Raw genomic sequence first — 26,662 nt, forward strand, 5'->3', positions numbered from 1 at the left:
ATTTTTAATAAGTATTTTAAAATAAGGTTTTCAAAATAATGCTTGGTTAGAATGTTATATTTATCATATAATTTTTTTGCATTTTAGAATGTCCTTTATATTAGAATTTTTAGACATTTTCACATCAGTTGTTAGCATGGTTAATTGAATTAGTAAGTTTATTGCTGGATATTTCACAGGTTCATAGGTTAGTACTAGGCATTTTAAGCCTAGCCAATTATTCCATGTCAGAATCAAACCCTGCACCTTGTGTTTCTAAGGTAAGCACCTTAACCATTACGCCAACCTCCCACCCTTTAATTGGGTTTAGTTTAAATGACTGCTTGTGACACAGGAATGTATCTGGCAAAGTATTTTGCATGATGAAAACGTATGTGAACCTGTTTAGCGTTTATGTCGAGTGTGGTTCCTGGTTTATTAAAGAGCATCCTTATTACTGACTTTAGTCTGGTGACTTTCCTGCAGCCCTATTCAGATTTGTTATTAGCTGGTTATTGAGAGTTGTGTTTTTCTCCACTTTTTATTTGTTATACTTCCGACTCACAATTTTTAATATTGATGCCCATAACAGCTGCCATTTTATCACTGGTCATATATTTATTGATTAAGATAAGATATTCTCTTAAAGATTCACAGGTAAATACAAGGCTAGCTGTCCCTGTGGGATAATTTAAATCTAGCCAATTTTCCCCAAAAGTGAGAGACAAACCCTGTACCCTGTGATTTTGAGGTAAGCACCCTAACCCATTATCTCACTCACCAAAACATTAATTATCAATTGATAGCACATTGAAAAAATGGACAAACACTCAAGCTTGGCCAAATAATTCAACTGTCATACCTTTTTAATCTGCCTAGAAAAAAAAATCTTTGAATTCTTTCTAGCCTATGAACTTGAGCAGAATTATATGTACTGACTACTGCATGATATTTTATATTCTATATTTGGCCTCACAACTGTTTTTATACAGTGGTAGGAAAACACATTCATTCCTAAAGTATACAGTGGATAATATATCCAGTAAGTATACATCAAAAGAGAGCTATTCATTGAAAACAATGCCCAAATCTTTTAAAGTACCTTCTTTATCTAAGATCAAACTAAAATACATGGTAGCATGTATTGTTAACTACAAAGTGAATAACTCTGGATTTTTTAACATTAGACTTCATGCTATGAGGCCTAGACCAAACAGCAAGTTCATCCATAAATCCCCGCAACCAACTTTGATCACTTGGTTTAGTCAGTGTTGTCGTCATTTTTGTGTATTCAACAAATTTACTGACTTAAATGTTATTCTTGATTGGACATTTGGACATAAAAACAGTATATGGAGAATACATAGAGCTTTAAAATGGGTTAAACCTTCATTGAGCCAAAAAAGTGAATGGCTGAAAGAAGTTTAACATTCTAAATATTTTCCAGCATTACTTTGTTGTGGTGGCTGACAACTATAAATGCTCTAGCCTAAAAAGCCTTTCTTTTCACTGATTTCACAGCATAATTGTGGTGTTCTATGCACTGCATAGATTCACAGGTGTTTACTAGGCTAGCAAGGGCCTTTTTAAGCCTAGCCATGCATCCCAAATCTCTGACAAGTTCTGATACCCTTGATAATTGTAAGTACGGGCTTGGAGATGAACCATTTACAGGTTATTTATTTGCATTAGAGATACAGGTGTCAAACCAGGGATGAATTTCTGGTTTCCCATTGAATTGTCCAAGTTGCACTTGAATTGGATTAGGGAGGAACTCTGCTTTACATGGCTGGGGAGCCTGTTCTATAGACAGGGTAGGCTCTGGGATGCATACCTATCTCTCCAACAGGTTCTATTTATATCACAGCAAAGATTTAAGTCTTTATAATGGGTAATTCTGGTACTGTTTATTTTGTGGATATGCTGGAGGTCCATCTGAGTGGGGTCTGACAATGCCTTGTGTGTCAGGCAAGACAGAATACAGGGATAGAGCCTTGAGGCGGTCTGCATAGGACATATTACTCAGGCCCTATATCCTTTTAGTGAGGAACCTCTGTGGACGTTCCAGTTGTTGGATATGCCTGGTTAGGTACATACTAAAGGGGGCATTGTACTCAATGACAGGCCTGATGAATGCCGAATACAGTGGAGCAATGACTTTTGAAACATCTATTCTTAAAGATTCTTGGGATTTTCTCAAAGGGATAGATGTTAAACACTATTTTTGTTACCGTGGACATTAAGGATTTGTTCACGGTCATTCCACATGTTATAGGTTTAGATTGGCTAGAAGCAGCCATGGTGGATATAATTTGTCTACCAAATGATCACCCACAGGTTATTTTATATCTCATAGATATAGTATTAAAAAATAATTTTATTTATTTTGGGGGTGAATTTTTCCACCAGATTAAAGGGGTAGCTATGGGGGCCAATTGTGCCCCCACTTATTCTAATATTATACAAGCCTGGTGGGAAAAAAAGTACATTCTAAATTCTAGATTCAGTGGGTGTTGGTCACATTATAAAAGGCTCCTGGATGATATTTGTATTTTTGGGAAGATAGTGAGAGTAAATTACATGAGTTCCTTGCATATTTAGAGACTACGACTACCTTTCTCCATTTTACTAGTACTGTCACACACAATAGGATGAATTATTTAGATGTTAGTATTATTAAGACACCTGTGGTTATCAAGTCTAAAGTGTTTTGTAAAGAAACGTTTTCAAACTCTTATTTACATTTTTCCAGTGTTCATCTTTACTACCAAAAAAAGAGTATATTTAAGGGTCAGATAATTAGAGCTAGTAGGATGACCTCCCCCAACAATGACTTTGAAGAGGAGTGTGACTTCCTTGAAGGCCTATTCATTGAGAGGGTGTACCCGACTAACCTCTTAAGAGAGACTAGAACACAGGTCAAGAGCCTTTGTATTGCAAGGCACTACCCACTACTGGGCAGAGGCTTCCAAACAATGACCAACAAATGTAGTAAGTTAGATGATGACTGACACAAGAGGGCACTGATGATTGAATATAACTTAGATTCTAAACTAGTTGAAGAAGTGTTTACTAGGGAATGGAATAGATTTACATCCCTCACTGATTTAAAAGGTCTGTCTACTGAACCTATGAGGATCATCTTTAAGAAAGGTAGAAATTTGAAGGAGCTATTTGAGGGAGGCAAGGTGCTTCACAATGGACACAATGTTAAAAGGAGTGGCACTTTTAAATGCGGAGCCTGCTCACAATGTGCCTATATTTCCAACATTGACCATGTACTGGTTATGAGTACAAATAAAGTTATTTATGGAACTAGTTTTAGTAATTGTAACACCTGTGGTTTAGTGTATTTGGTGATGTGTGAGTCCTGTGGGGCCTTTTATGTGGGCAAAACAGAACGAAAGTAAAAAAAAAATGAATTTACGAACACACACATGATATTAAGATAAGGAACATTAAAAATGCCCTGTATAAACACTTACTGAAATGTGGACGTGCTGTTTTCTTTTTTCGTTCTGGAGACTGTACTAGTAGATGCCGGGGGGGGGGGGGTCCTTGGGAGACAAGATTAGAGTATCATGAACTATTTCGGCAGGTCAGTTTGGATGCTGCCAAGCCCCCTAGCTTAAATGAGAACATTTCAATTGCCCCATTATTGAAATTAAGGGCTGCAAAATTATAGGGTTTTTAACACTTTTATTTATATAAAGAATTTATTATACTATTTATCACCCTGTCTAATGATTTATTGCTTGGTGGCCTCATTATTTTTGCCCTTTTGTTATGCTTTTATGTTTTATAAATGATTACAATGTATTACTATTTTTTATATATGATGTTTGAGGCATTTTTTTAACACTAGATGGCAGCATTGATGAACCTTTTAACATTCATGCACATACAAGTTTTAGACAGTTATTATATTATTTTTAATAAGTATTTTAAAATAAGGTTTTTAAAAATAATGCTTGGTTAGAATGTTATATTTATCATATAATTTTTTTGCATTTTAGAATGTCCTTTATATTAGAATTTTTAGACATTTTCACATCAGTTGTTAGCATGGTTAATTGAATTAGTAAGTTTATTGCTGGATATTTCACAGGTTCATAGGTTAGTACTAGGCATTTTAAGCCTAGCCAATTATTCCATGTCAGAATCAAACCCTGCACCTTGTGTTTCTAAAGTAAGCACCTTAACCATTACGCCAACCTCCCACCCTTTAATTGGGTTTAGTTTAAATGACTGCTTGTGACACAGGAATGTATCTGGCAAAGTATTTTGCATGATGAAAACGTATGTGAACCTGTTTAGCGTTTATGTCGAGTGTGGTTCCTGGTTTATTAAAGAGCATCCTTATTACTGAAATAGTCTGGTGACTTTCCTGCAGCCCTCTTCAGATTTGTTATTAGCTGGTTATTGAGAGTTGTGTTTTTCTCCACTTTTTATTTGTTATACTTCCGACTCACAATTTTGCCTGAATACTGCAGCATGTGGTTTAAAAACCGGATCATTCATTTATGTTGACAAAAGGTTAAAAGTTTTTTATATCAGAAGTTCATTTACATGCGGAAAGATTTCTGGCACCTTTTATGTAGTTTGAATCAGGAAACTTATTAGGATGAGGTATTGCTGGACACCGTTTATATGATTTATTTATTCTATGTGATTCCATACCACACAGGTATGGAAGGGCTACCTATAATAAATATGGCAGTCTCTCGGATGCAGATTTTAGATTACTGACTGAATTAATGGAAATTGTGTATAACAGTTTATACAACAGTGGTCACTTTCTTTGACTCACATGCATTTTTGAGACAATTTTACAAATGGTTTTGATTAGTCCCATTAGATATTATCACAGGGGCACTTCCATGTGACGTGAAAATGTACCTCTTGTGTATTTATACTTTTTGAAACAAGAGTCATTGGATTTCACAATGAGCTACTGTGTAACAATACATAGGTGACAAAATGCAAATTAAATAGTGGAGGTCACTGAATATCAGAATCTTTAATTTATAAAGGAAATAGCTGCCCCAGAGTATACTGTATTAAGTAAGGGATATAGGGGAATGTGTGTGTGTGTGTGTGTGTGTGTGCGTGTGTGCGCACGTGTGTGTGTGTGTGTGTGTGTGTGTGTGTGTGTGTGTGTGTGGGGTACTTTGCCCATCATAAAAATCAACATGCAGTTTAAGCACTTTTTCCCAAAATGCCATTCACTTTTTAATTTGCAATCTGTCACCCCACCCCCCCCACCCCCCCGTGGATTAGGATATTATTTGAATACTATACCATAAACTCACACCAAATAGAGAGCTGTGTAAACTGGAACTGTCACATTTCTTCCTTTAATACAGATTCTTTTTAAAAGGCTGTGCTCTGTCAATTCGTAGCACAGGGCTTCAGAAATCACTTGTTTGGCTTTTCAAAATGAAGGATTGTTTGATAGCATGGTGCTCTGTTTTAGGGAACATCTCCTTAACTCAAAGTTGTGGAATCATCGGTCTGGTATTATAAAAGTTCAATGGTATGGGGAGATTATCCCCTACATGGGGTGTAGGGGAACTTGTCCCCTGTAAACAACTGTTTTTGATTTGTGCAATTGCTATAAAAGGTACAGATGTCTTTCAGTGACATGATCACCTGAGAAAATTCCAAGCAATTACATTTTAAGAGTTCGTAGTAGAAACTTCCCAAAGTATATTCTTCAGAGTCTCTGCAACTCAGGACATAACCTTTATTTCCACTGCATTTATGTTTAGAATTTAGATGTGCTGCATTCTTAAATGCAGAGATGTCTCACAACTTAATGAATTATGCAAAAATTGACTACATTTTTAAAATGATCAACTAAAGGCATATGGAATAAGTCCACTACAACCCCTTACTAAAGGTGCATGAAAGTAGGAGAATAATTTATAAAATATAACATTTTAAAAAATGTTGCACTTATTTTTTCCTGAGTGAAAAAGTTTACATGACTGTAGGTAATACCTACAAAAGTAACACAAAATAGATTCTGAAAATAGTGTATACCAACATGTTAACATCTTTCCATTGTTCAAAACTGTCACAATTACAATTGTAAGGCCTCTAGCATCTGGGTGCAAGATATCCCATGACAAACACATGTAAAGTGGATGAATGACAACAATGTTATTGCACTGCACAATTTCCTCCTCAGTTTATATATATATATATATATATATATATATATATATATATATATATATATATATATATATGTATATATGGGTCTACTTCATATGATTGACAGCTCAAATGATCGACAAACAATTCAGAGAGACCAAAACACCTAAAGCTCAAAACACCGAAAACTCATTTGATCGAAACTCATAACATCGACACATGAAATTCAAAGCATTATCCCCTTTCCCCACTGTAGTGGGGCCCTGGAGTTAGATAAATGGGGGGGGGGGCGGAGCCCCCCCACATATGTCAAAAATTTTAAACATGCACATGGATACTTATAACAAAAATGGCAATATTTATCTAAATAATGTGGGGGGGCTCCATCCCCAACACCCCCCGCCAACTATTTATTCTAACTCCAGGGTTGCGCTACAGTGGGGATAGGGCATAATGCTTTGAATTTCATGTGTCGATGTTATGAGTTTCGATCAAATGAGTTTTCGGTGTTTTGAGCTTTAGGTGTTTTGGTCTCTCTGAATTGTTTGTCGATCATATGAGCTGTCGATCATATGAAGTACACCTCTCTCTCTCTCTATATATATATATATATATATATATATATATATATATATACACATATATATATATCTTCATTTTGGGTAGGTTCTGCATTTTGATGCAATGTAAACCAAAACATAATCATAAAATTCTAATTATTTCAGATTATAAATATATAAAATAACTGCATGTGTTTGCATATTTTGGAATATATCTATATATAGTAAGTGTGTGCTTCTGTGTGTGTTAGTGCTTTGATAGTGTTCCAATTGAATGTACCATCTTGAAAATAAAACTATATATGTAGAGAAAGACCAAACCTCCTGTAGTAGAGAATCAGGTGATATATATATATATATATGTATATATATATATATATATATATATATATATATATATATATATATATATATATATATTTACAGACAAACCCTTTAGGACATACCAGTGTTTCAGCTACATGGCTTCTTTATGTCCACGACATTTTACTTTACAAGTCTTTATGGATTCACTCAGGCCAATAATGCCGATCCCTACTAGCTGTGGACATGCCATATATGATACTAATAATTCACTGCACATATGCCTCACCACAAACAGTCAATGACAAATTAGTGGGTTTTTTTTACAAAATCATCAACTTACATGGAATGATCTGAATGACCCTGGCTTTCTTCATGTTTGCTGGTAAGTTACCACTTCTCATATTCTCCTTCATTATTCGAACATTTGTTAGTTTCTGTAATAGTCAAGAAAAATATGTCAGATTGAGCTAGACAATCTGTTTTCGTCTTAATGTGGTATTATATCAGCAAGCATCAAAGTTAGAGAACATGCATGTCAACATGTTTTATTACATTGTAACGAACAAATAAAAATGACCACCAACCACAGTCAGCACCAAGGTCCTTACAAAAAAATGTTCAACACATACAAAAAACAGCAGGTGGACTCAGAAACGGACAGCAAGGCTAGTAGATAAACCTGTCTTTAATTCACAAAAAATAAGGACATAAGCGCTTACGTCCTTATTTTTTGTGAATTAAAGACGGGTTTATCTACAAGCCTTGCTGTCGTTTCTGGGTCCACCTGCTGTTTTTTATATGTTTTACTACATATTATGCTGATCTATGTCTACTGAAAATAAACAAAAAAACATTAGTCACTCATGCTGAATACTCTGAGTCTGTCCTCTGCTGTTAATCATCCAGACATAACACTTGTACTTCCTCATGGTATTACCAGTAAGTTTCTTTGTAACCTGCATAAGTTCCCTCCATGAACTAACTGCTAATTTTAGCTTTACAACCATTTAGGTAGCAGTTAAAAAAAAAAAATTTCACTGTTCTGTCTCTCTCATGAAAATGCAAATGTCTGTATGCAATATTCTTAACAATTAAGGTAGATGTTTACGCGAATAATATCAACAATAGAATGCATTATGTTATTTTAATGTGAATTAGATGGAAGAAAGGCAGCAAAAATGTACAGTGCCTTTAAAATTAAAGTACCACATTTTGCAGCTTTTAGGTAACACAAGGTTCATATAAACTATTATTTGGAATTGTGCTGAAATGTCATATGAAGTCATCTTTTTTTCCTCAAAGATCATTACAAAGATAAATTCTGAATTTCAGCAAAAACTCATTTTTTTCTTTTCACATTTGCATGACTGTTCAGTAGCTAAATAAGTGATATGTCAAAATAAAGTGCAAACTTTCACATAAATTATAAAAAAGAAAAGCATTTAATTTCTTACCTTTGTTAAAATTTGGATAGAAAATAAGGTTTTGTTCTAGAAAAAAGAACTGTCTATGAAAGAGGCAAAATGTCACATATATTGATGGCTCTGTAAACAAGGACAGAGCCTTGAGTACAACACAAGCAAACATGGGTTTGAGTAGAGGCTGTGGTGCTGGAGTATTCGACAAAGAAAGGGGGAAAAAAGAAGGGGTTACACCTACTTAATTTTCAGGGTGGAATAGGGGAAATGCTAGAGAGACGTTACCAGTGGTGATACTGGAGGTAGTGCTAGGGCACACCAGGCCAATGTGTAGGAGGCACACAGGGAGATGGCACATCACTGCATCTGTGAGGCCTAGCCCTGTAATATCCCATTGTATGTCCAAGGATAGGGTGGCCCACATAGTCATGATCCCATAGAGAAAGGAATACTCACCACTCAGTTTTCCACGCAAGTCCTCTCATAGCAAGCCTGGAGCTAGCACATCAGGTATTTAAGGCTTTAAGGCTTTACAGAATCCATCCACAGTATGAAAATTCCACCTCCAGACAGACCAACCTTATCTCCCCACAACTGAAGAGGAAATAATGAGCCAGTAGAGTGATTAATCGTTTATGGTGACACAGATACCTATGTCTTCATGAATCCTTCATGCAATAAAAAGTAAGAAATGAAAATAGAAAAGAAAGTAGAAAAGAGGGAGGGACAAGGTGTGGTCACTTCATTGTGATCTACATTTAGAGTGGTTTTGCAGCCTATCCGTAATCTTGGAATCCATGTAATGAATACAGAGGTAAATAAAATCAGCAGCATAAGGCACATTTCTAATGCAACTTTTAAAAACCCTAGACATTTTATAGGGATTGAAGCCTGACTATTTGATGCTTGGGGTTCAATTAATTGATGTATAAAACAAGTCAAGAAAAGTGAAAGGGACAGGAGGTATAGGCAACATGATTACATACTCTGTCATTAGGATTGGAACTTATATCTTCTCAACAGCTTGTGGGGTGGGACAGAATTTAGTGATTTAACCTGTAGCAGTTTAAAATCAGGCATGTGGTAGGATTTTAGGATTACAAAAAATGTGGATGGACAGTTGAAGAAGCACAGGTCTGTTTCCAAGACATCACTACATTTAATGTTAGCAGTAAACTGGGCTGGTGAATAATGCAATACTCTAGATGTACATTACTAAAAATTGAACTTAAACTGTAGTTTGTGTGTGTGACTGTGAGTGATTGAGCATATGTGCTGAACCTCTGACAGTGTTCCCACTTGAATTTCCACTGTGGAAAGCAAGGCTTCTTAAATAGATGAGATGGCAACAGCAAGTAGAACAGAAGCCAGGTGTTAGTGTGTCAGCTGAGTAATGCTGCTGATTATCAAGGTCTGGGTAACAATTAGGTACTTAAGTCATTGGTCATGGAGGACAGAGGAAGGAATATCTTAATACCTAGGTATTATGTTCTTAAAAGTATGTGGGGGGGCAGAGGAAGGGTTTGTGTTACACTGAAAGAAGGGGGTTCCTATTATGCAATCGAAAATCCCTTTAGGCAAATAAGAAGATGTTTAACCGTATTGTGCGAAGTATGTAATCCCCGAACTTTCAAAACCGCAAATTTTGAAATGTCGATTTGTTTTGGTTGGCCCGTCTGCGGTATACCTCCGTAAGGTAAGTGTGCGATAAGATAGGACTTTAGTGTTAGGATTTGGGTTAAGGTAAGTGCATAGATAGGTAATGTATGTACGAGTTAGTGTAGTGTTAGGTGTAGGGTTTTTTTAAGTGTATGTATGTGTATTATTTATTTTGCTTAGGTGTATGTCTGTAGGGGATGTGTGCGCTAGTTACGGACCTTAGGTTTAGGGAGGGGTTAAGGAGAGTGCATAGATAGCTGTGTTTGTGGGGTTTAGTGTAGTGTTGGAGGTAGGGTTTTGCTGCTTTAGTTTTGGTTAGAAGTAGGGTTTGATTAGTGTATGTATGTGGTGTATTTCTTTTGTTTGGGTAGGTAGTATGTAGCGGGTGGTGGGTTTGGCCGACTATGACAGTTCGATATTTTTTTTCGCGGTTTAGTGCGTTTGGGATTTTTGTGGTTCACGGTATAGGGGTCGATGTTTCGGTATTCGTGCATAGGGTTTTTCACTTTGGTAATATAGACCCAAAGAAGGAAATGACAGTGGAGCACAGGAAAAAGGGGATAGAATGGAAAGCAGCACATTTGCTGCAGCTGGTCTAAAGGACTAGTGTGACTTGGAACAGCTTAATTGTCACTACAGTATTAGTAGTGGCAGTTCCAACAGATGATAGAAGTGTAGGCATGCCAGTATGAGATGGATGGGCAAAAGGAGAGGTTGACAATGAGGATAATAAAGGCTCAGATAGAAATATTGCTGCTGAGTAATGAAGCAGTTTGGTTAACATACTGGGACAGTTACAGGGAATAAGAGAATCGGGGAAGTATCCATACAATAAAAACCTGGGAAATGAGATAAGGGGGTCAGAAGACAATTGTTTTATGGTTTCAAAAATGCAGAAAAGAGGAAGCCCACATGTGCATGCAAGGTATAGAAATATGTGTAGTGTACTACAGGACTTAAACAGTGAAGAGATAAGGATAGCAACAGAAGTGAAAGGGAGCACGTAGGGAACACATGAAAGGAAATGGTTTGACAAGTAAAGTAAGAGAATCCAGCAGTGCTGGAGGATAAACAATATCTGATCACCAATCAATGCCACAAGGAAGGCTGACAATGTAGTGAAAGATATAACACTGTGAAAGGGCAAAAAATATTGTACTAGTAGTAGGCCTCAGCCTTCCTGAAGAAGACTAAACATTCTGTCATCAAGCATGGTTGGAGAAGAAAATAGTGGCTATGATTGATCAAGTTGGTCTTACAGGGTTAGCACAAGAGATCACGAGGAAGGACTAAATGCCAGATAGTATGTTAAGCAAGGTGTGGGATGCAAAGCATGAAAACCACACTGAACAAATGAGAAAGAAAGGCTTACATAAACTAGAAAACAAAGGCAAAAGAATGGCAGTAAGAATATAAAAAGGCTACTAGGGCTGCTAGAATGATCAAAATGTATACGGCAAAGACAGAAGGAAGTGGATGTAATGGTCAATTGATAATAAAAGCTTTCTACAGGTACACACAAGAAAAAAGAAATCCATTGACAGAACAGTTAGAACTGACAGGTGGTAGTTACTGCAGAAGATTAAGACTGTGATTCTTGATACAAAACAGTCGGTGCAGGTGATTAAGGCTTTGATCTGTTAATGAGTTGCTTCTTAGGGTCCAGAGTCTGATTCCCTGATTTGATTTTAGTGTTGCTTTGAACAAGTCGCTTAACCAGTCAATTCCCCTTGGCAGAGACTCCAAAAGGTTCATGAAGATTAGTGCCCTATTTTAGTTAAAAAAAATAAGCAAGACAACACAAGAGGGGGAAAAATATAAAGATGATGAAGGGGAAGTTTTATTTTCTGGCTGTTAGTGCAAAGGATGATGGTTATGAGCTGTTGATAGGCTGCTTTTGGTAGTCCTGAATCTGGAAATAGATCAATGTGGATCAGTTCTTTACCATGGTAAACAAATACAATAAATAAATAAATACAGTTATTCATCTCTTTTTTTCATAAAATTAAAAAAGAGTGATGAAAAAGGCATGGATAGAAGCGAACAAGTAAAAAATGAGATAGAGGAAGACATACAAGATATGGAAAAAGCAGACATCCTAAATAGATTCTTTATCCCCATCTTCAAGAAAGGAAAGCATTCATATGTTTCCAACATAGGAATATAGAAGGAAAGAGAACAGAGGCAAGAGGACAGAAGTGGATTTTGACAAGGAAACAGTAGGGTTAGCTGACTGTCCTTACAAAAGACAAAACAAAATCTTCACTCAAGTATTAATAATCATTTATGCAGTATGTTAGGTGAACCCCAAAAAGGGGCCTTCCAATGGATATTTCACCAGAAAAAAAGATTAACATGAACTGAAAGAGAGTAAAGGTTGTGCATTTTGACAAGGAGTCAGGACCAGTCCCTGGAAACTACAGACTAATGAATCTGACCTCACAGGAAGAGAAAGACAGGTTATGTCACAGCATGATGGAACAATGAATCCCCAAAGTAGAGGAAAAACAGGTGGAGCGGGAGACATCTAAATAAGAAATATGGACATGGGAAAGAAAGACAGATTTAATATGACACAATATTTAAACAAAGGAGAAAGCAAAACTAATCAATGAAAAAGTAGAACCAAAGATATTTGAAGATAAATACAGGCAAAGGCATGTGGATATGGAAAAAAAAGTGCAATATAAAAACATAACAAAACAAAGGGGAAAATTAGAAAATAGGATTAGTAATGGAGAATTTTAAGAAACAGAACCTGACGTTATGGATTACATGTGAAGTGAATGATTTAGTGCAGAAACTCCAACTCTGCTAACATCATAGCATGATGGAATAGTGAGCCCCCAAATTAAAGGGAAACAGGTGGAACAGGAAGCATCTGTTCAGTTGCCACAAAGATTCTCTGGAGCCTTCAGTAGGAAACCAGTACCAAAGTTCATTTGTAGTTGAACAGCAAGGGAAGGAACCAGAAACACTGGCTACTCTGACACAGTCAATGTTGTGGAGTGATAGGTCAGTGAGTTCCAATATGAAAGAGCAATGGATGACTCAGGATGCAGCTGAAGAGAATGTGTCACAGGAAGATGTTCTAGAACTTTTTGTAGAATGTTCACAGGAAACGGAGAATAAATAGGATCATAGGAGGTTACTAGGCTATTGGCCCTGAGGCCGTTGTAAGCCTAGCCAAGAGTTTAGCCCATATTTAGACAAGTCAGCACCCAAAGTCCCTGTCCAGTACGGACACAGGTGGAATCCCAAGGTGTGTATTTTCTGTTTCCCGTCCAGTTATCCAGGTTGCACTTAAAAAGGAATAATGAGGTACTCTGCTTGATGTGGAGAGGGAGTCTATTCCACAGATGGGGGAGTCTCTGGGACACAAATCTGTCCCGCCAGCAAGTCTTATTGATATCACAGATCAGGTTGAGGTTGCGTGTACGGGTTTCTCAGGTGGAGCATGACTTGTGGATATGCAGCAGTCCCATCAAGGCAGGGTATGAGATTGCTTTGTAAGCCAGACAGAGTTCACCTCGGAGGAGTCTTTATGAAACCGAGTAGAGGGACAGGGCTTTTAGCCTATCTGTGTAAGGTAGATGTTTGAGGTTCTGGATTCTTCTGATGAGGAACCTCTGTGATCTCTACAGCTCCTGCATGTGCTTTGTGAGGTATATGCCGAAGGAGGTGTTGAACTTATAAGGGAAGAATACAGTGATGTTATGACCTCTTTGTCCCTGGATGAGATACCCTTAATAATGAGGTGGACCATGTAGAAAGCTTTCCATACAATGGAAGCAACATGGTGGTCAAAAGTCAGGTTGCTATCAACCATGGTGCCCAAATCCCTCACTACTGATTGTGTACTTAGGACGTTGTTATTAATGTGATAATATGTGGGGATGTCACTCTTCCCAAAGGGGATGATGATGCATTTTTTGGCGGCGCAGTGGTGCAGCGGTTAATGCTGTCACCTCACAGCAAGAGGTTCTCCGGTTCAATTCTCGGCTGGGGTGTCTTCTGTGTGGAGTTTGCATGTTCTCCCTGTGTTCGCGTGGGTTTCCTCCTGCTTGTTATATGTCTACTGCTTGAGGTGGCTTCCACTATTTTGATTATGTGGGATCTATCAGTGAGCCAGTTTGCTATCCATCTGGAAACATATGGATTGATGCCTAGTTGAGAGAATTTATCTACTATGCCTGAGTGGGGAATAGTGCTGAAGGCTTTGACCAGGTCAAGAGAGGCGGTGTACACCATCTTCCCCTCATCCATGGCTTTGGTGACTGTCTCAAAGAAGTCGACCAGATTTAACAGACATGACTTCCCCTTGACAAAGCCAAACTGTATGGGGTTGAGTGTTTGGAGGTTGTCAATGTCCCTGTTAATGAGGTCCATGATAATCTGTTCCATGGCCTTACAGATCAGGCTAGTTAGGCTGATGGGTCTATAATTTCCTGGATCAGTGGACGCTCCACCTTTGTGTAAAGGGATGACAGTGGCTGTTATCCACTCGGCTGGGACAAAGCCTACTCAGGCTTTGGTTGATTAGGGTGCCTAATGGTGCTGCTAGTTCATGCCTGAATTTATGTAGGATGCAGCCTGGGATGTTATCGGGTCCTATGGAGGCTGTATTTTTTGCCTTTGAGAGGGCAGTTATAACCTGTTCCCCTACAGATACGGGGTGAGGGGGCAGGTACTGGCAATGTTCTGATTTACTGATGGGGGACAGAGGGAGACGTTTTCACTGAATCTGTCAGCCAGTAGATTGGCTATATCTACATTTGTGTACATGGTATCCTTGACCACCAGTTCTGAACAGATCTGGGTGCTTCCTTAGAGACTGCGGACATATGTGAAGAAGGCCTTATGACTGTCTCTAGTAGATGGGGCCAATTTGAACTCAAAGCTGACTTTAGGGGATTTTACTAGTGCTCTTATTTGCTTGTTCAGGCTAAGGAGAGATTGCTTCCAATTGGGCACCTGCACCTTCTTGGTCCTGGACAGCATTTTTTTCCTTTTGTTATATAGCTTATTTACTGCAGATGTCCACCAGACAGGTTTACTCTTCCTTGCGGAGGATGATTTTGTCCTGTCAGGTATTCCCGATTCCATGCATCTATATAAATGTTTGTATAGTACTTTGGTGTAGATTTTGACATTGATGGAAGTTCCTACAGTGGGGGAAGGGGCTGTGAAGCTGTTTATACCATCCCTTAGGAGGGTGTAATCAGTTTAGGTGAAGATTTTTTGTTTGATCCTAGCTGGGGGGGGGGGGTCAGGGGAGATGGTGACTTCGAAAGTGATCGCTTTATGGTGGGATCTTATCAGGGAGGATGATACTGTAGGGGTGCTACAGTGGTTACTCATGTTGGTTAATACCAAGTTCAAGATATTATCACCTCTTGTGGGGGTATCAACTAGCTGTTCCAAGGCATTTGCATTGATAAAAATCGCGGAATCTCTGGGCATTTGTGTTCTGGCATTAGTAGTTTTTCCAATCTATGGTTGGGTATTTAAAGTCACCCAGGATCAGGGTAAAGCGTTGAATTTTGATAGCTTTGAAGAGGTCCAGATAGGTGGATTGGGCATCTTGAGTCAAATTTGAGGGCCTGTAGCTAGCTAAAATTTGAATAGTGGTCTTGCCAATGGTTAAGTGCACCCGGAGTGTCTTCTGTGTGTTATACTGTTTGAACAGCCTGGAGGTGTGTGTGTCTTTAATAAATATATATATATATATATATATATATATATATATATATATATATATATATATATATATGTATTTATTGAAACTCTACCTCCTTTGGCTTTGCTGCCCAGATTTTGGGGTCTGAATGTATGATAGGATGAGTAACCAGGTAATGCTGGGGTGCTCTCTGCAGCTTTGAACCAGGTTTCTGTGATTGCACAAATGTCATCATCTTCCAGGGTTAAGAATGCTTGCAATGACTGCAGTTTCATGTTTAGACTCCTAGCATTTAGCTGCATGACCTTTAATTTGCATTTTGTTGAAATCTTTGTGTTGGTAGTATCGACCTCATGACTTTTCCTAAAAAAGGCACTATGGGGGAAGCAAGGGCCTTTGCCAGAAGCCTGAAGCACAAGTGAGATAGATGCAGGCCATCTCTATCAAAGCATCGTGGTCTGTTTATCATATTTTCCCAGGCTGTCAGGTACTGGATCCCCCTAGAATGACACCAAAAATTAAGCCAGTTGTTAAAGTCAATCATTTTCTGCTTGTATTGAGGCATCATACTCTGTGACGGTAGAATGCTGCTTAAGGCTAGGGACATACCTGCCTGGGACACACATTCAGCGAGCTCAATCCTGTCTCTCTTCATATAGTCCAGGGAGGTACGTCTCATGTCGTTCAAGCAAACATGGACTATGACACAGTCATAACAGTACCTGTTATTGAGAGACTTGAATGGGTGTGTGTGATATGGTGGATTCTGGCATCTGACAAACTAACCCTGACTTTCTCCTTATTTAGCCTGGTGAGAGGCATATCTGTGTGTCTAACAATGGAGTGTCCTATGACTAATAAGTTGGGTTTTTGGTTAGGCCCTAGTGGTTGCGAGACACTGGTGTGTGGACTATGCATGGTATGTGGTGTGGAAGGCTATGGATTTCTCATGTGTTTTTGTCTCTGAGGTCTCCTTTGTTTGGGTTTGTTTTTGCCGAGATCATCCACATAAGTGGGTGTATGTTGTGTAGTTGAGGGTGTTGTTTGAGGTGTAGTTATTGTGTTGACAACCTTCTCAGTGCCAGGTATACTGGCTTGTGAGGAGGAGAGCATGGACTCCAGGTTCTAATGTAATTGCATCTCTCGCAAATTGTGTTCCTAGGTGGTAGTAGTAGGTGGTTGTCTGTGTACATAAGACAGTTGCTACACTGCCTCAGGATGCCTATATCAACCAGACTGGCAGGAGAAACTGTAAGAAATTGTCCATCATTATTTTTCAGAATCTGAGAGAAGGCCAGAGAGAGCTAAGGGGTAAGCCTAATGCCCAAGTGCTTAAAACAAAACTAAGAGGCTTATAATAACACTTTAAACAGGCTAAAAACTAGCAATAATAAATGCAGCAGAGAAGATGCAATTGAACACTTTAAAGAACAAGTAGCAAAAAAAAAACAAGATGAAGTATTACAGTTTTTTTTAGTAAAATGGAAAGGGAGAAAGGAGATAATTCAAGGATAAGAAACTAAGGGGGCTGGCCTTCCCAAATGTTCTCTTTGTATTAGGTAGGATGAGCTAATGACACTGGACTGGGAGGAGTGTCCCAGATCAAATTTACAGTACGGGCGGGCAACTGCAAAGACACCAAGTATAAGAACAAGACACCAATAGGGAGGCAGGGTGGGAAACTATGCTACAGCTACTAGTTACACTATTTTAGGCAGAAAGCACTACAGAAATGTTTATCACAGCAGAACAACAGCAGTAAGACACTAAATGAAAGTGTTAAACAGATAAAGGAACAATGAGACTCCAGATAATGTTTTTAACTGCAAACAAATCAGTTATATGATACACTCTTTGGCAGGAAATCAGAACAAACAGATGCTTAACAAATGGTCAAGATTTCCATTTAATACCATTCACACAGTGAAATTTGCTGAAAAAGATTTACAGTGTGACAGTAACAAAAGTGATTTAACAGGCCCTGTAAGGCAGACAATTTCAGTACAATAGTGCAGATTAGTTTATAGCAATAAAATATAGTAATAAAATAGGCACCAGACAATAAAAAACTGCTATAAATGGATAGAATAAGCAATAACTAGTAAAAATAAGCAAAAGAAAAAACAGGATACTTATTGTTATACACCACAGATCAGAGTGTGGTTATTGCCCCTCCTCTGTTCAGCTCAGTGTGAATAAACAGAAATCCTCTCAAAGGCAGGGCTTAAATACCAGAAGGTATAACCTGAAACAACTTAAAAAAAAAAGCTCAAAAGAACAAATGAGTGCTTACTTCAAGCTCTAGACCAGCCAACTTTTACCAGCCAGTGGCCAATCAACACAATCCTCTCACTAAATTGAAGAAAGGCCTCCACTAATCTAAGATGGCCTGGAAAATGTTCTCAGAACAAACAGCCACTGTACACAAACAAAAGAATGTAACATATTAAGAATTCATGTGATATATCAGAATTAAATAGAATATATTACTGTGCAGCAAAATTAATAACAGATAAAGCCTTACCACAAAAATACAGGGCAGTAAGGGAAAGGAAGGGAAGAAATCAAATGCCATTATGGAAGTATCAAACAGAGAAAACTATAAAGCAATTAAGACAAGAAGTGTCACTGTTAAAGGAGTATAGAAGAGGGAACAGATCCACAGAAATACTTAGAATGATAGACATAATAAAAGCAATGTACAATATCAGAGCAGACCAGGATCTATCATACACTATTTGCAAATAATAAACTAAAGATCAACACTGGCACAAAAACTTAGAAGATATGCAGGTAAATATAAAGGAAAAGTATAAAATAAGCAATCCTAAAATGTTTTAAAGAGAACAGGAAAACAAAGCAAACAGAACAGAAACACCACCAAAAAAAGAAGAAATAGACACATTTTGGAGAAATATTTATGAAAACCATATGGAACATAAAGATGCTGAATGTTTAGAAGACATAGACTAAACCGTAAGAAATTCAAATTTATATGACATGAAATGGGATGAAGTAATGGCCAGAGAAATTGAAATAAAATTAAGAAAAGCTCCTAATTGGAAAACCCCAGGCCCGGATGCAGCACCTAACTTCTGGCTAAAAGTATTAACATTGTTACAAAAAGATTTAGATCTGCGTAAGAATATGCGCACCCAGAACTGGCACCAACCTTGTTAACAACAGCAAAAATTATGACACTTCTTCTTAAGAGTGAACCTGCAAACTATCCTAAAACTACAGAACAATAAGTTGCCTTCTGATGATGTATAAATTATATACTGGAAAATTCAATCATTGCAATAGAACAAAAGGGTAACAAAAGAAAGTCATATTGAATAGAGAATCATTTGTTGTTAAATGAAGACAATGGAGAATTGTAAAAAGGGTACGTATCTAAGTATGGCATGGAAAGATTATTAAAAAGCATTTGACAGCATAAAGGAGTGCTTACAGATATATACGATACAACCTACACTGATCAATTACATTATAGCGACTGATTTGCTCTTCTTGTTCTAACTTACAGTTCTGAAGCTACTGATTGATTCCAAAAGATAGTGGATTAGCTGGAAAGGAAAAAAAGAAAAATGCTTCATGCTTATCAAATCATTGTATACCATGATTACATATCCCTCCTTCTGAAGGACGTATGGCCCTCCTTGCAATTGATTATTGTATAGATCTGCAATCTGCTGACCTCATCAGATCCAAAGAGAATGAAAGTTTTGAAACATAAACTAAACAAATCTAAAATGACTTCCCTGCATAGTTTAGCAGAAACATATTGGGGTCAAGTGGGAATGGAAACCAAACCAGAAGTACACAAAAATTGGGCAGCAACCAAATGTGCTAAAAACAATAGAAAGAATATCATTAGAAGGCAAGAAATGTGGAAAAGGCATAAATATAGTTGCAAGCAGGTCTGTATATTATAATATCGAAGTCTAAAAACATTGAATGTTATAATATCGACCCCATTCAATCGAAACACCAGAAAACCGAACAATCAGAATAGCAAATTTTTTCCCAGGGAAAAAATTCGCTGTTCCGACAAACATACACACAACTGAAGCACACCAAAATAAATAATCCACACACATACACTTCATGAAACCCTACACTAACCCAGACATACACCACTAGCTATCCACTTACCTTAACCCAACCCTAACCCTAAGGTCCCTAACTAGTGCACACTCACCTTACCCACTCCCTAACCCTAACTCACCTACCCCACCCTAACCCTCACGTCCACACAATCACACATTTATCTGACCTGCGCCCTAACTCTAACTCACTTAACCCGCCTCTAACCCAAAATTCTGTCACTACTGCGCACTCACCTCACCCGTGCCCTAACCCTAAAGTCCCTAACTACCGCACACTCACCTTACCCCAGTCTGTTCACTCACTTACCTTAATCCAGTCTGTAACCATCGCACCACACTTATCTGAATCCAATCCATAACCTCCGTTCGCTCACTTCTCTAAACCCAGTCCGTAACCATCGCACCACACTGCTGTACATAGCGAAGCCACGGACCACCAAAATCTTACTCTAGGTAAAATTTCGATGCTCCGAGGCTTCGCTATTGTCAGCTTTCACTCTAAAGGGTTCGATATGATAACATTCAAAGTTTTTGAACTTTGATGTTATAATATAGACCCAATGCAAGCACAGAAAAATCCTGGAACAACCTCAAGTCAATCAGGATCTGACACAGGAAAGGCTAAGGAGAGGTGAATTTAAACCAAAAGATGGAAGGTTATTATTAGTGGCCCAGGATAGTGGACTACATACACACTGGTTTACAATGTCCATTGAACATGTAACTGCCAAGATTTCCCAGACCATGGAGGTTTCCACTTCCACATCCTGGACAAGCTCACTATGGGTCCACTCGAAGGAAACAAAAATACAATTCTTGAAAAAAAATGGGGGATTCCCATTAAAAGTGTGCTTTGCACTCAGGAAACTAAACCATAAATCATACAGCTAAAACACATAACCCAGGATTTGGACATAAACTATTAACCCCAGTTGCTGTTGTTAATATGAAAAAGTGAATCAAGTAATTACATTTGTAAATCACTGCATCTACAGTAGCATGGTTTATATGTTGAACTAGTGACACTGAAAACAAGCCACATTATTTTTTGGTGTATGTGTGATCTCTAGATGTGTTCAAATATACAAGTAAGTGGCATGAGTTTGAAAGTGTTTTTTACCTCATAATGTGAACAAACAAACAGGTACTTTTGGTTATTTGAAACGTGTTTATTTTATTTGCTACTACTGATTTGGGACTTTGGTGCTAAGAGTGAGAAAAGGTGTCCAAACTCTAGCCTCTCTGATTGATAACCCACTGCCATACTGATTACATCAGCCTCTTACATTATCTAACCCCACCCCAGGCCCCATGGCACCAGCCGCTCTCTCAGGAAATTGGTTAAATGCCCTTCTGCCTGATCTCTCCCAGTTTATAGCCTGTAACAGAGCTATCTAGCCCTCTTGTGCACTAACTTTACCACCTGGAACCTGTAGAGAGGAAAACTTTGAACAGAAGAGCCCTGACTTCACCACCTGGAACCTGAAAAAAGGAAGAATCTGAACAGAAGAGCACTCAGTAACTCCTAGACTAAGGAAGAAGCTTGACAGTAAAGACCTCAGACTGGAGTGCCTTAAAACCATGCTGTGGGACCAACAGCATTCCACTTCTCACTGCAGCTATCCCACAGCAACCAGGTATAAATTCTGTAGCCACTGGGCCTGCATTTAACAAAATTTCTATAATCTGCACTACAATGAAAATTGTTCCAGGCAACACTCCACACTGCTATATTCTTTACACCATAGGCACAATTTCCTATAATCAAAGAAGATCTGAGATGCTTATGCTTACTAAACGTGTTTGTATACTCTACACTTGGCGGTTTATACCATGGGCACAATAAGTCCACACAATAGGTTCTGAGGTCCCAAACTTTGCTCACTTTTTACTTTTTTCCTCCTACTTGTGCACATTCGTGAGCTCTGTAAAAAATGAGCACTGTGACTTGGTTTCCAAGGTATGCTATTTCTCTGGATGCATGTACTGTTCAAAAATGAGAATCATCTAGTGTAGCTTTAAGTGACTACCTCCCCTGCATATTAAAGGGCTGTCTTTATGAAGAGGAAGAAGAATGGGGACTGGTCACATTAATCATATATCAGCCTCTTATAACAAACCTTTTTGTTACATAAGATAATATTAGGCTTTCATATTATATGTCACTAAAAAATGAGCCCTGTAAAAGTGGGCACATCCTCTCATTTTACATGTTATATACTGGAAAAGTTTTGTAATAAAGCGTTCATACTCTGCTCCAAGGAATAAGTGCCCCACTGATGCATATGCAGCCTCTCATTTTACATGTTATATACTGGAAAAGTTCTGTAATAAAGCATTCATACTCTGCTCCAAGGAATATGAGCCCCCACTGATGCAGATGCAGCCTCTCATTTTACATGTTATATACTGGAAAAGTTCTGTAATAAAGCATTCATACTCCGCTCCGAGGAATATGAGCCCGACTGATGCAGATGCAGCCTCTCATTTTACTTGTTATATACTGGAAAAGTTCTGTAATAAAGCATTCATACTCTGCTCTGAGGAATATGAGCCCCACTGATGCAGATGCAGCCTCGCATTTTACATGTTATATACTGGAAAAGTTCTGTAATAAAGCGTTCATACTCTGCTCCGAGGAATATGAGCCCCACAGATGCAGATGCAGCCTCGCATTTTACTTGTTATATACTGGAAATGTTCTGTAATAAAGCGTTCATACTCTGCTCCGAGGAATATGAGCCCCACAGATGCAGATGCAGCCTCGCATTTTACTTGTTATATACTGGAAAAAGTTCTGTAATAAAGCGTTCATATTCTGCTCCAAGGAATATGAGCCCCACTGATGCAGACTCTCATTTTACTTGTTATATACTGGAAAAGTTCTGTAATAAAGCGTTCATACTCTGCTCCAAGGAATATGAGCCCCACTGATGCAAATGCAGCCTCTCATTTTACTTGTTATATGCTGGAAAAGTTCTGTTATAAAGCGTTCATACTCTGCTCCAAGGAATATGAGCCCCGCAGATGCAGCCTCTCATTTTACATGTTATATACTGGAAAAGTTCTGTTATAAAACATTCATACTCTGCTCCAAGGAATATGAGCCCCACTGATGCAGATGCAGCCTCTCATTTTACATGTTATATACTGGAAAAGTTCTGTTATAAAGCATTCATACTCTGCTCCAAGGAATATGAGCCCCACTGATGCAGATGCAGCCTCTCATTTTATGTGTTACAAAACAGACTAACAAAAGTCTGATGATAGTCTTGTAAAAGCAGACATTTTCAATTATCAAAGTGCAAACCACTCAGTTAGATAGACCTGACAATGCTCAGGCAAAAGTGTTTTCCTATAGTTCTATAATTGTAGTTCATAGTCTGTTGTCATGCTTTGCTTGATAATAGTAAAAAATAAAAATTAAAATAAACGTTTAACTAAGAATGAGGTTACACAGGCTGTTGAGCTGGTAAACCCTCATAGGTCTTTCAGGAATATTTAAATAAGGGACTAACATTTGGGACTGGCTCCTTGTTTTTCGATCTCACAGATTTTCCTTTAATCAGCTCCCATGGAACCTGCCACCATTGTCTGCAACTGCCTTTAAATAACTGACCTGCTGAATGTAATGTATTAGAACAAGAACACTCATCCATCTACCTGCTTATCTGAATAAACTACTGGAAACTTCAACAAGGTATCTTTATTCCTCCCACATGGATGGCATCAGAGAGAGAGTCTCCTAGATCTACTAGCTAAAATGATTTTATGCGGACTAATCCTTTTACTCTTCCCATTGAACATGTGGGAGAAGCACATAAATGCAGGTTCTGTAAAACAGAGCTTGAAACAGTTGCATGTCTTGTTGCTGGGTGTGATACACTAATGGCAGAGGTCCTGTATACCGAGAGGCATAATAATGTGGCAAAACTGTTACATTGGGGATTGTGGATACATTACAATGTTGAAGTAGCTGAGAAACACTGGAAAGAAGAGCCACAAAGCATTACAGAGAATGATAAAGTTTATATCACACTGGATCATCCATTAACAGCAGTTCAAAAAACAGATGCCAAGAAAACCAGATATAGTAGTTCAGATCACTGAATTTGCTACACCCAATGATTATAGTATCGTATGCACAGAGAGAGATAAAGTTACAAAATACCAGGATTTTCAGGTAAAAATGAAGGCAATGTGGAAAAAGGATACCCAGACAGTTCCAATAGTAGTAGGAACAATGGGTCTCATTAAAGAAAGAAGTAAAAGTTTTATTTAGATATGCTACCAGTACATGTGACTCTGTATGAATTGCAGCAGTCAGTTCTGAGCATGTTGTGGGTGCTGCAAAGCTCAGATTGAAACAATTCTAATTTCATGAACTTTCATCATACTTTGACTTAGGAATGGGGTCCATTCCTGTCATGGTATTAGAAACCCAAAAGACTTGGAGAAATTAAATGAAGAGAAAGAAGAACAAGAATGCGTCAATTTTTAACATTTATTTGAATTTGTTAACCGGAATAGAGTGCTAATCCCAAATAGACCCATTCCAGACTTGTCCCAGGTGTAAATAACAAAACTATTAAAGAATCAGAGGTAGAAATACATTAAACAGATAAATCAAGTACTACATATATTGCCCTGCAAACAATGAATAAAATGGACATAGTTAATATAAAGTGCATAAATACAGTTTACATAAAATCACAGATACAATTCAGCTAGAAGAGGAGGAGTATATGCAAGAGCTGGGAGGAAATGGTAGGGAACTGGATGGTCGAGATCGGGAGATTAGAGAGGAGGAAGTGGGATGTGAAACTATGACATAGGGTCCAAAGGAAGAAGTGGGATGTGAAACTATGACATAGGGTCCAAAGGAAGAAGTGGGATGTGAAACTATGACATAGGGTCCAAAGGAAGAAGTGGGATGTGAAACTATGACATAGGGTCCAAAGGAAGAAGTGGGATGTGAAACTATGACATAGGGTCCAAAGGAAGAAGTGGGATGTGAAACTATGACATAGGGTCCAAAGGAAGAAGTGGGATGTGAAACTATGACATAGGGTCCAAAGGAAGAAGTGGGATGTGAAACTATGACATAGGGTCCAACGATGATTAGTTGATTTAGTCTGAAGTGGAAGGTCTGGCTTCTGCTTTGAGTGAGTCTTAACTCATAACAGCCTAGTGATTCCTGCAGTTACACCCTACTGATGCCTCTGGGTATCAAATATTGCTTGCTGATAATGAATAATTCAAACACCATGCCACATACAAGGTATTAGAAGAGTTCATCCAAAAACTTACACAGTGGCAAATACAAATGTATTGGTATTTGACCTCTGTCCAGTGCAGATTAAGAAAGATATTGAATATTTTTTGTATAATATTTGTATTGTAATAAGTTTCATATTTCCCTAAATATCTCAACAAAAGTGACACAGACAGAACTGTTTCTCCTCATACAAAAGCTCACAGCTGTATGACGGAAATGCTGCTGGCATTGTGTGTGTTACTTGAATGGTTACTGAGATACTGTAAGCTGCTTACACAACATTCTAAAATTATTTACTGCGTTTATTATGGCTTGTAAAATCCAGTTTAAGACTTAGGAATAAATGAATGCAACAACTGTAAAAATTATTTTGTTCTGAATAGTGTCCCATTTATAGTTTTCTAGAAACACTTAGGGTACAAGAGATATGAAAATCTTTTTAAACTGTGAGGTAGTAATATAATTTTTTAAAAGGCACAGACCACACCAATTGGAAGTTTGAGTACAAACTCAAACAATGAACACTGGAGGAAATGAGTTAAGTTATAGCCATATTGTTAAAACATACAGTTAATTTCCCTTTGTGGGTGTGCTTTGAGCCTTTTCCTTGTGGCACAACAGATAGCAATGCCCCCTTATAGCAAAAGGTTCTCTGGTTTGATTCTCAGCTGGGGTGCCTTCTGTGCTGAGTCTGCATATCCTCCCTTGTATTTGCATGGGTTTTCTCCATGTGTTCTAGTTTCCCCCATATTCCAAAGGTGGCTTGGATACTTTAAATTGGCCATGTTTGAATGTGCATGTGAGTGTGTGTATGGAAGAACAATGTGGAAGGGCTAGTCACTTGATGGTATGAACCTTGGCTCTAGATGATCATCACTGTGACACCCTGACCTCATGTGCAAAAATGGGAGAAGAAATTGTAGATTGATGGACTGGGACTGTGGTTGATTCTCACATTGGTGGAGGGATAGTTTGCCAGAATTTGGACCAATAACAGAGATGCTTTGGTTACTATTTACCCCTTTTTGAAAAAAAAATTCACTTAATGTATACACTATTCCTCTCTGTGCTACTCAGCGTATTCAGTACCATCTCAAGTATAGCTAATTACCTACCATTCTTCAGCTTACTAGACATACCACTCAGGCTCGACAGGCAAACTGATATAACAGTGCATACTGACTCTGGCAAAGATTTCATCACATTTACATTTGTTTCTTTCAGGTTTGCTTATCAAACTGCAAATGTTCTTATGCTTCATTTTATTTTTACAGTTTTTGATTTGCCCATAGTATAACTTTATTACATTTTATTTTTTATAACATTTACATAAAAACAAGATCTGTTTTCAATCAATGTCCTTCCAAATCAAACTGACATAAATAACTACATATATTTTGGGCTGTGTTTTATCTACTCATCTGTTCTGGTGTGCTGCCAGGTGAATGATATGGTCACATGGCCACTTTCAGTCACAACCACGTTACAAGGCAAACACATATAGAACAATG

The 26,662-nt window shown here is 38.0% G+C and overlaps 1 protein-coding gene across 7 annotated transcripts in view; it reads right to left on the reverse strand.

Annotated features, from left to right (window-relative positions):
• The window catches only part of PTPRE (protein tyrosine phosphatase receptor type E), a 2,530,882-nt gene that overhangs the window by 227,530 nt on the left and 2,276,690 nt on the right, over positions 1-26,662 (reverse strand). For all 7 annotated transcript variants that reach the window (XM_044056172.1, XM_044056175.1, XM_044056171.1 and 4 more), the window contains one exon: positions 7,345-7,438. In XM_044056172.1, coding sequence (XP_043912107.1) covers positions 7,345-7,438 — 94 coding nt within the window. The remainder of the gene's footprint in view (positions 1-7,344; positions 7,439-26,662) is intronic.

Source organism: Protopterus annectens, chromosome 14.part0 (genome assembly GCF_019279795.1).
Source record: "Protopterus annectens isolate FY-2018-M chromosome 14.part0, PAN1.0, whole genome shotgun sequence".
In the NCBI taxonomy this organism is placed as follows: domain Eukaryota; kingdom Metazoa; phylum Chordata; order Ceratodontiformes; family Protopteridae; genus Protopterus; species Protopterus annectens.